Source organism: Opisthocomus hoazin, chromosome 7 (assembly GCF_030867145.1).
Source record: "Opisthocomus hoazin isolate bOpiHoa1 chromosome 7, bOpiHoa1.hap1, whole genome shotgun sequence".
Lineage (NCBI taxonomy): Eukaryota > Metazoa > Chordata > Aves > Opisthocomiformes > Opisthocomidae > Opisthocomus > Opisthocomus hoazin.
This window is the reverse complement of record NC_134420.1, coordinates 31,781,671-31,792,979: the sequence shown is the minus strand read 5'-3', so window position 1 is coordinate 31,792,979 and position 11,309 is coordinate 31,781,671. Positions and strand designations below refer to the sequence as shown.

Here is an 11,309-nt window from a genome sequence, read left to right as displayed (position 1 = left end):
TTGAGGACGAGCTCCGGCCCCACTTTTTGAAGCTGATCGGTGATAACACTGAGGTTATTTTAATTTTTTTTTCTCATAACGATCACGTACGACCGGATCCCAGTGTCCAGGGACACAGAGCCCGTTTTGCAGGTCCTGTGGCACCTCGGCGGCGTGAGGCACCCCGCACCCCACCGCGCTCGGAGCCCACCACTGGCGCCGGCCTCCAGCCCTCGCCCAGACGCTCTGCGGAGGCGCAGGGGCAGCCCCGCGGGCCTGGCTGGCCAGGAGCGGCTCAGGAGGAGCCGGGGAGAGCTGTGTCGCGCAGCGGGCGCCCGAGGAGCTGATCACAGCCGAGAGCCGCTGAAAACGGCGCGGGGCTCGGGCTCGCCCGGCTTTGCTCAGCCGCCCTTTGGCTGCCCGGTCCCAGGCCAGGGCGCAAGGCGCGGCCCTGGCGAGGGGCGCCCCCCGGCGGCGGGCGGGAGGCCGCAGCCCGGCCGGAGCGCGGCGGGGAGAGCCGGGCCCACGGCCGTGGCCCGGAGCGACCAGAGCCGGGGAGCGCTCGGGGCGCACGGCGGCCCGGGCAAGCGAAGGCCGCCGGAGCGGGGAGCGGTCCGGCGGGAACGGGAGGGCAGGGGCCGGGCGTCCGGGTCTGCCGGTGCGGTGAATTGGGGTTAGCGGTAAGGCAGCCTGGGCGGCTGGTCGGGACGCCGCGGGGCAGCTGGTGCTGTCGGGCTCCTCAGAAAAGACTCCCGGGACGAGCAGAGACTCCACATCTTTCTGGGGTGGAATTCTCTTTGGAGCTGAAGAGGGGGGAACCTCCAAAAGAGCTGTCACCTCTCGCGGGCCCCCAGCTCCCAAAAGACCCGAGGCTGATGGCAAAGGTGCAGCTGAGGCAAGACAAGGTCCGCATGGACAGGAATGACGGAGCAGACGGCAGTGTTAACCACGCCTTCTCACCGAGAACACAGTGAATACGCTGGAAAACAGAGGGCCAGATCACCACGGGACTTCATTGATCCAAGGCTCCTTCCACTGCAAGCCTGTCCAGATACACTTCACACCTAATGCTCCCTTCTATTCCAAGAAGTAACTTTACCCCTTATGTTAAGGAGTCATAGGATGAGGCCTTGCTGAAGGGTTTAATCAAAAGTTTTCAAAAATACATTACCTGACTGTATCACCCAGTTTTATTCATTCTCTCCTGTAAGAGTTTTTTTTTTTTTTAAGAGGAAGATACAAAGTCAGACTTGCTCACTTGTAGATATTTACTACTTTAAAAAAAAAACAAAACAAACAAACCAAACTGTTTAGCAAGTATGTTACCATCCATTTGATGGATAGGGCAGCAATAGATGGTGCTTTGTCACAGGCATTTTGTCTATTTAGTCTAAAATAGCATCTCCTCTGACGCCTCACTTGGAGGCAGATCTTCGGACTTGTTCCCACGACGACCGCTGTGTTGCACAGGTTCTCTAAAGGAAACAGATACAAAGCACTGACCTAAGGCTGAGGGAGGGAGACTGGAGAGGGATTCTATGTGGACTGAATCTTCAGCTGTTGGGGTTTTTTTTTCCTGTTTATGCCATGATCAAATGTTAACCCCATTGGCTTCCTGCTTAAGATGCATTTTGGTGAAAATGAAGCCCCTTCCATACCTTTTCTGCATTTAGCAAGTCAAAAGTCCTTTTTACGACCAACAACATTTCCTGCACAATGCTCAAGACTAAATGGAGAAATCTCCTCCGAGCTGTTTGGTTACTCAAACCAGAACCCAGATGTCTGCGCTGCCAAACCTTGTGCCTCACAGCACACCTGTGTGTCATTTGCTCAGGTCCGATGCCAGGTGTCACCAGCAGCACGCCACCACATCACTTCTGCTCCCTCTCCCTCCCATAAAAAAAACTTTCAAAGCCAGTTTCTAGTTGACCTCCATTGGTTTATTTTAGTTTTACACTTTGTCCCTCACATACAGTTATTTAAGAGTCCTGTACTGTTAGATTTCTACAAAAATATCATTTTTTCAAAAGCAGAAAAGAGGGAAAGATATATTTTAATATATAAAAGGAAAAAAGCTAAATCTGACATTTCATTATATTCTTAAAAACATTCCAGTCTATTTACAGATGTGTAAAAAACAAAGAAAATCTCCAGGTCTCTTGGTCTAGTGAGAATGTGCGCCTTGCAGGGGTTTCCTTTGTTCTCCCAATTCTAAAATCTTTTTATTACATGTCATACTCTTGCATTATTGCCTCAAAAAACAGCATATATAATTTTTAAAAGGTTTGTTCCAAACCAATGGGAGCTTGAGGGCAGAGTGAAAGAGCATTTAAATTTGCAGCAAAATATGAAGCTGCAGACACAAGACGGTGCAACAAGGAGAGTAAGAACTAAGAGCATTTCCAACGTGCTTTGTTGCTTGGTAGAACCCGTCATAGGTCCTTCCTGGAACTGCACCAACTACCACTTTTTGCAGCCAAATTTGAGGTCTGTTCTTAGTTAATTTAGTAATCGTGTTCACGAACCAAAAATTTTTGCTGTCATCTTTACACAGTACATTTTTATTGCAGTAAAATTCCTTACTGCCCAATGCCAAACAGTAAATACATCCAGGCATTTTCCGTTACCTTGATAATGGACAAAACATCCTCACAAGTACAGCATTTGTTTCAGATAATATTTGAATGGTTTTCATGTTACAGCTTTCTCTGTCCCACAGAAGTGTGCAAAGCACAAATATTTTTAAAAAGTGTTCAGATACAATTAGCACACAATTCTGTAATTAAAAGTAGCCATTTAGAACCATAAAAGAATGGGGTGCAGAAAGAAAGGTCAGTGATTCAGAATTTGAAAGGAATCGCAGCACAGTTCTGGTTGCCGTTTCACTGGTAGGAGGAATGAAATCTGTTGGCAAAACAAACTGCCACAGGTAAAAAAATAAGCAACTTCAGCCTATTAGAAATGCTCAGAACCAGATTCCCAGGTAAATAACTTTAAGTCTGATGTAGTGCTACTAAACTAGTTTAGTTACTCCAGATTTCCACTAGTTTAAAATAAAGTTAAAATTCTTTAGTAATCATCAATGTACGTCTAAATACTTACTCATATTGTAAAGTCCCTTTTCTAAAGCATTCAGTGACAACTGTAAGACCCTACATGACTCTCGTGCTGACCTATGCTCTCTTGTCCAAATCACTAATACAGGACTTGTATCAAATATTACAACAGTAAGTATGCAAAAAGGCAACAGAGAGTTGTATGTAACTGCTTTAAAACACACCATTTAGAATGGCCAGGTGAAGAATCTTTTTTATGTAGGCTCTGGAGTAACTTTACTCATACCGAGCTTGAAGGGCTTCTCTCCTCCGCAGCACAGTGTAAAATCACCAAAAAGACGAGGGAACACCCAAGGTACATGTAGCCTCTGGAGAATCTGACCTAGACACAGCTCCAGAAGACGCAGCTTACTCAACAGGGCGTACAGCTGCGCCGTGTACAAACGCTGCTCCCCAAGTGTGGAAGAACATCACTCTCAACACCTGCACAGCCTCAGTGCCGCAGAGATAGGATTCCTGCATTACCACGTCACCAAAGATGAGGAATTGGAGGGGGGGGGGGGGGGGGGGAGGAGAACCCAGCTGCTGTTGCCGGAACAGTAAGACAGAGGGTTACATTCCTAAACATAAAGCAAAACGCACCACCAAATTCTGTATGATTTTCACGGCAACGTTTTTTACCTTTTTGGAGCAGTTAAGAAGCCCCTCAAGCGCACCATAGCTCATATTTACAAACTTGATAGGAAAAGATTGTGTATACACTCATTAACAAATCATCTCTCCTAGGCTGAAAATTTCATCTGTCAAAAAAACTATGAAAACAAAAATTGTGTACAAAAATATAAATATCTTTACAGTCTGTAGGCCCTTCACATCCAACAGCTGAACAGTGAAGAGTACCTACAAGTTACTGAGTAAGCAGTGGCAGAGAAGAATAAAAAATACATCTTGTGATTCAATACTGCCCTGTTTCCCTGGTAATGAGCATTTTTGTTGACTTTTTTTTTTGCTATACACAGTTTGTGCAAATGCAGTGAGAAACCTCTGAGTACCTTTCCTGAATTTATAAAGAAATGGAAGGTTGGGAAAGATATACACATATTTTCATATATACATTCACATATACACCTCGCTCATTTATGCTAGGCTACAACAGTCCTGAAAGCGTTCTGTATTTTTATGAAGCAACACTTCCTATCAACATTCCTAGCCACCAAACACATCTTGAAGAATGACAGGAGGAAAGGAAACAAGATCTGGGAAAACACTCAAGCTACTTCAGCAATGTATTTAAAGATGTAGCAACAGGGTGCCCAAATTTCTTTCTACTCTCTGTAATTTTTTCCTTCCAGATGCCCTAAGCATCAAAGGAGCAGGTATTTGTATAGGGACAGGAGCCAAAAGTTTTTTTGTTTGGGTTTTTTTTTTCTTTTTAGTAGTTTTACTAAAGTTAACATACTGTCCTACTTCTAATTACACTGGGAAATATCATTTTCCTCCCCATGTAGTAAGAGTTATAGATCTTTATTAAAATCTTCTGTGCATAAACTCCTAAAAAGAGTCTCTGCCAGAGAACTATCTAGCACCAAAGAACAAAAACTTTTCACTTCAGCCCTCTGCAGTCTCAGATTTCCCTTCCGCTGCTCTAGGTAACAAGTTTGAGAGTAGCCTCAATCCCATTTCTGCACATTCATCATATTCTGCAAACATTAAAACCAGCAAGTATGAATAATCCCATTTCTGCATAGATAATTTGCCTGGTACAAAACCAAGTAATTCAGATTTTTTTCCCCAACAAGACAGAAGCCTTCCTACTGGGGGGGGACAGGGACGAGGAGGGGGAGAAATCTCTTTCAATAGCCTAGGTTTCTAAGTCCTCTGACAAAGTATTTCTGTGAAAGACCCAATTTTGGAAGGATACCATGTGCCCAGCAATGGTTATAGATCATCTTCCTTGTTTTGTGAAGGGGAAGAAGACCCAGAATACAACAGTGAGGTAAAAATACGTCAACATGCTTAAAGTTTCATAGCACTTATTTCTCAGTTTGGGGCCTGCCCTCAGATGAACAGCGTGCTGATGCCATACAGAAAATAAGCGTTGCAGACAAGGGAGGATGCTGAACTCCGACACTGGCTCACACTGCCCCAGATCTCCATTCCAGTCTCCGATAAAAAATATATGCATTTATTTGCCTGCTGTATTTGAGGGCAAGGTCCCAGCACTATTCAGTTTCGTAACCACAGGTGCCAATGTGGGCATCGCTATGTTATCCTGTCCTTCTTGAACTGTGGCAGGTAACGAAGTTTTTACCCCACTGGGTGCCAGTTTTGTGGCTACAGGTGCCAATAAGGGCATCACTTTATTACTCTGCCCTTCTGAGTCCACTGGCAGGCTTGCCACTTTTAAGCCAAGCGGTGCCAGCTTGGGCATGGGCCTCCACAAAGTGTCAGCGTTAGTAGCTTCTGGATTAGTTTTCATCTGCAACACCGGTGGAGTCACATTAGTGGTCTCTGCCAAGGTTGTTACGGTTTTGCCATTCCCACCACTGGTGACAGACAGATTGGGCAGTGGATCCTTTGTTTCAGCACCTATTACTATCTTTAAAACATCTGCTTCAGATGAAGGCTCCCCAGAATTCTTGTCCCCATCAGTAAGGTCATCATCTTCCAGGTGCAGCAGGAGAGGGCTTATAGAGCCACCAGCCCCTGGAACTTCAGAAAGATCCTTAAAACTGCCTCCCAAATGGCCAAACTGGAAGGAAGATCCATCCGCGGTGGTGAGATCACTGGCTGTTCCCTGGCGAGCTTCCGTGTCCTCATGAGAGAAATCCGAGTTTAGCGTGCTGGGCAGTTCTGACATAGCTGAAGCATCATCGTTCAACTGCTGATTGAGGAAGGCAATCTCATTGAGCAGGGACGTGAGGGTTTCATCAGTGTCATCACCCTCCTCAATGCTGCTCAGTAACTCACTTGCATCCAGTTCTGCCTCCTCCATTGCAGATGCTACTTTCCTCAATTCCATTTCTATCCTGGAATCTTTGATCTGCAGCTTGCGGAATGGCAGTTCTTTAGATTTTGATCTTTCCCCTCCAGGATCACTGTCCTTCCTCCTGGCTTGGCTTCCTACAAACTCACCAATGCAGGCCTTTTTGCTAAGGGACTCTAGAGGTTCTTTTGTACACGACACGTTCCGGAGCTGTGGAAACCCATCTTTATTTTCAAAGACAGCTTTTGTGGGACCTGTGGTATTTCGTCCATCTCCGCCACTGTCTCCAGGACACGGTTTGGCTTTTTCTTCTGAAACGATGCTATCACTCTTCCTACTTTCAAGCGGTGCTGCAACCAAGGATTCCTCAGAAGCCTGAGTACCTGCAGCTGTTGTTATATTAGAATCTTTGTTTCTGTTCAGGTTTAGATTCATGTTTCCCTCGGCAGCCAGTGATGTTACATTAACAATCTTTGGCATCATGAATGAATCTTCACTTTCTGCAAAACCAAACAAAACAGCATCCATCAGGATCCATGCTAACTGCAGGACAACCCCTAGTTACATGTAATTTGCTCACTCTCAGGTCTCTCTCAATTTAAACTGTTAGTGAAGCCTTAAAACACTAATTGCTTAACTTTTGACTTGTAGAACAGAAGCAAGCTCCACATCTATTATCCCAGAACCATTTCCCCAGTCCCTCCCTTCAGCAGGCTGGCGTAACTGCAAGTAACTGTAATGCTGACAATTCTGATGGTGATGCACAAGGAAAAGAGAGTAACAATTTTCTCCCTTACTGTTTCTTCATACTTTACTTTTATGCTCACATTTTGCAACACTGGTTTTGTGCACAATACTAGAGAGGCATTTCGTTGACTACATGATTACTTACTGTTTGCCTCCAAGCAGTTTCCTACTTACAGCACCCAGATTTTTCCCAGCCCCAAATCTGAAGTGAACTTTCCTTTTTCATTATGACCAAATGACTACAATGAAGCAGAAAGTGTGTGGCAAGGATGCTCAGTGAGGCAAAGTTAAAAAGCTCTCATCTATAATCCCCTAGAGGCCCCTCTGAACCGTTCAAAACACTTAATAGTGATTTTCTTTGATTACCCAGACAATAATACCTATCATTACTTCATAGTGAGAAAACAATTTACCTTCATTTTTGCAAGGACAATGTTCCCTGCATGCAAGCAAAAAGATCCATGAAAAATAAAGAGCCTACCTGGATGGGGCTCTGCAGCAGATACTACCGTTGGGGGCACTGGGTTTCCAGCAACAGTTGACAGTGTAATGGGAATGGTGGAGTTAGTAAGGATTCCTTTTACTTGAACAGGAACTGTTGATCCTGGCAGCTGAATCACCACAGAAGCAATACCTTATCCAAGAAAAGGGGAAGGGGGGGTGTGTGAGGTGGAAAGAAGAGCCTTTCAGATACTCCACTAAGCCTGAAAAATAAGAGCCTTGCACTTCTAGGCAAGACTTTACACTGTAATACCATCTGAAAGTGGTAAAAAAATAGAAATATAGATTGATTAGGTCATTAAGATACCTTTCCTATGTTTCCCTGATTTGAGAATAGCGAAAATTTTACTTACCTGTTGATAAACTGATAGTTTGAGGTAATTATATCAAACCTCTCTTATCAAGAGTCAGGTTCTACCTCAGTTAAGTTGTAAAATGAAAAATTAAAGCAAAAACTAAATCACATGTTACTTGGTAAACTGCTATGCACATCTACACGCAGCATTACAACAATTTTCATTAACATGTTCTCACACAATCGTACCTGATTGCGCTGTCATGGTAGTACTGACAGCTTGAGGCTTTAATTCAGCTTGCAGTAGTGTAGAAGGAACAGCTGCTACCTGCCCTGGTACCAGTGGGCTCTTCAGCGTAAGCACCTGCCCCTGTGGGGTCATCACTAGGCTTGCAGCAGTTAGTGTAAGAGAGGATGAGGTGTCCTCTGTAAAAAAGAAATATGTACATCCGTAATGTATTCTGGCATAGCACCCTTGATGGCAAATGACATCCTGTGATCCAGTGTTAAGCACAGTTGCGGAATGAACTCCAGATAGCAGGTTTACAAGCCCTAGATTACAAAGCTGCTGCAGAAGCTATGCAGGCTCCAGGAACCTCACCTGCATAGCTAGAGCCTGAGTCTGTACTATCCCTTCCTGCAGTGTAACAATCCTAACTCTCCAGAATGGCATCCCGATCAAAGCAGTCTTGCTGAAATTACAAAGGGGGCTTGTTCAGCCCAAAGAAAGGCAGGCAGATCTCTCACCACATCCCAATTCTGATGCTAAACTTCCCCAGGACTGGGCAAAAATCAGGCTTGGGAAACCAGAATGATCGGATGTTTATAAAAGCCCAAGACCACTTCAGGTAAGGTCTGTTTATTATTACTGAAATAAGAAACATCACCAGATCCTTACAGAGGGTTATAGTGGTACTACCATGAAAGTCTGGACTTCTGCTATTCTTTTGTTCCTTCCTATATTTATGGTGCAAAAGTCTCCATAAACACCTAATACTTCTCCACAAGCTCTCAGCTCCAAAAAAATTCTCAAGCATCTGACAATTCTGTCACTTAAATTAAGAGCAAGACTTCCACCACCTTGAGAGCTAGCTTGTTTGGGGAGGGATGTTTTAAAAACTGAATCTATTCTAGCAACTCCAGTATTCCAGGGGTTAAGCTTCAGGTTCTGAGTCAGCAGAACCACCACTTTTGATTCTCAGGAGTTACTGCAGGATTGCAGTGGAACTCCATGACACAAAAGCTTCATAGGAATTTACTTCCCATCATTCTGAAACTCGAAAGTCACATTCATCTGAAGACCTCAGTAGTGGTCTCATCCTTATTGAAAACAAATGGTTTCCACACCTATCGGATGGATACTTCTTGGTCCTATACTCAATTCTGCTTCAAGAATGAAGTTGCCTGCACAAGCAGGATAGCATTTTGCCCTCCCATGGGGTGCTGCTTCAACGTCTGTCTCCCCTTTATCGGAAACGTGCATTGCTTTTAGCCCACCTGTGGCACGGACTCCTTTTCTGGCAAGTATCAATGGCTTGCCTCTTCTATTTGTCATAGCGATTTGGGGCAGCTCTCTGGAGGGAGCAGCAGATACTTCTCGCTGTGTGCTAGCAGTTGAGGTTACAACAGGTTCCTCTGGCTCAGCTTCTTTCTTCTTTTGTGCTTCTACTGCTTTTTGTTTGGCATAAATATATTCTAGCTTCTTCAGGACAACCTCTTCTGTCTTCCCTACAGAAAAATTATCAGAGAGTCAACATATCTTCAAACTCTCTTTCCAAAACTAAAGAGCTGAAGACAGAACTAAAAATCTATTGAGTTGACACCATTCAGCTACTGTACAATAGATAACCACCACCCCACCAAATAAATACTATACTTAATAACCGAGGGAAGTCATTACGTATTAGCAGCTCTGCAGAGAGGGACCTGGGCGTCCTGGTGGACGACAGGTTAACCATGAGCCAGCAGTGTGCCCTGGCTGCCAAGAAAGCCAATGGGATGCTGGGGTGCATCAAGAAGAGTGTGGCCAGCAGGACGAGGGAGGTTCTCCTTCCCCTCTACACTGCCCTGGTGAGGCCTCATCTGGAGTACTGTGTCCAGTTCTGGGCTCCCCAGTTCAAGAAAGATGAAGAGCTACTGGAGAGAGTCCAGCGGAGGGCTACAAGGATGATGAGGGGACTGGAACATCTCCCCTACAAGGAGAGGCTGAGGGAGCTGGGCTTGTTCAGCCTGAAGAAGAGAAGGCTGAGAGGGGATCTCATAAATGCCTACAAATATCTGAAGGGTGGGTGTCAGGAGGATGGGGCCAAGCTCTTTTCAGTGGTGCCCAGTGACAGGACAAGGGGCAATGGGCACAAACTGAGGCACAGGAAGTTCCGTCTGAAGATGAGGAAGAACTTCTTCCCTCTGAGGGTGACGGAGCACTGGAACAGGCTGCCCAGGGAGGCTGTGGAGTCTCCTTCTCTGGAGATATTCAAGACCCGCCTGGACAAGGTCCTGTGCAGCCTGCTGTAGGTGACCCTGCTTCGGCAGGAGGGTTGGACTAGATGACCCACAGAGGTCCCTTCCAACCCCTACTATTCTGTGATTCTGTGATTCTATTTATTCCAAGATTTTTTTTCCTTCAGAAACATCCATACATTTTAGAATTTATCTGCAACTTTGCTGAGCAGAAATCAGCTTGGACAAGCACTAACTCTTGCTGAACAAGTACTACTTGAAAATACCCACAGCTGTGAAAAACACATCTCTCCTCATCATAAACATATGACTATGAGACAAAATGTTACCTTTACCTGGTATGAAATTTCTTGGACTAATGGACTCTGTTACTTAAAATGACATTTAGAGGTAAACCCACATACAGATTACCATTGACATGAAAATGGTAACCTTCAACAAACAAAAAGATTTTATAAATAACTTGCTTTTTGCAGATGCACACAATTTAACATGATCAAAGCTGAAATAAATACTAAGCAGGAGACAAGTCAATGCGGTTATGTGCTAACACCATGGTCTTTCTTTAACTAAGTATATATTTAACTAAGCCTCCTGAGAGAGGATTTTTTCCTCATCAGTTTTGAGGTGCTTCACTAGGAATGTAAAAGATAAGAAAACTATTCTGTGAAGTTACTTGCTTTCAGTGTCTGCCCAAAAGGCCTATCATACATTTCTGGATTAAGACTTTTTTTTTTTTAACAAGTACCTCAAATATACACAAACTGATTCACATAAATCTTTCCTTTCTACTTCACAGGTAGTCTCCTAGTTTTACTCCCAGACAGTAACAAGATTACAAGAATAATTCAGTGTTCTGTTTGTTCACACACATTTTGGAGCCTTCCTACACCTCCAAATGAGGCAGAACGACACAATACATACAACATGGTTTTGTCCTGAAACGCCTTGATGACAGCAGCTCAGAATATACTGTAGTTGTGTTCTATGGACAGAACTGCCTTCTTCTAGACACTATGAACACTAGTTCCCAGAAAAGCAGTACAAGGATAGTTATTTGCAAAGCTGACCAAAGGAGTCAGAGGTTTTGGTACTGGTCAGAGACAGCTGTGTGCACTTGTGAAGCACCGCGCAGAAAAGCCATTTCAGGCAGTGACTGACAACAGAACAAAGCAACTTCCCCTCACACACACACTAAAGCATACCAGACGCACAGGAACTCAAGCCTGTGGCTTGCCACACAGAGATCATTCTACACTTCCTTTAGGCATAAAGAAAAACAGAA

At 44.5% G+C, this 11,309-nt stretch overlaps 1 protein-coding gene across 6 annotated transcripts in view; it reads right to left on the bottom strand.

Annotated features, from left to right (window-relative positions):
- Positions 1–1,897: 1,897 nt before the first annotated feature.
- The window catches only part of MGA (MAX dimerization protein MGA), a 63,991-nt gene continuing 54,579 nt past the window's right edge, over positions 1,898–11,309 (bottom strand). For all 6 annotated transcript variants that reach the window (XM_075427590.1, XM_075427594.1, XM_075427593.1 and 3 more), the window contains 4 exons: positions 9,062–9,292; positions 7,814–7,990; positions 7,250–7,402; positions 1,898–6,521 (listed from right to left, as the gene is read on the bottom strand). In XM_075427590.1, coding sequence (XP_075283705.1) covers positions 5,221–6,521; positions 7,250–7,402; positions 7,814–7,990; positions 9,062–9,292 — 1,862 coding nt within the window. In that variant the 3' untranslated portion in view covers positions 1,898–5,220. The remainder of the gene's footprint in view (positions 6,522–7,249; positions 7,403–7,813; positions 7,991–9,061; positions 9,293–11,309) is intronic.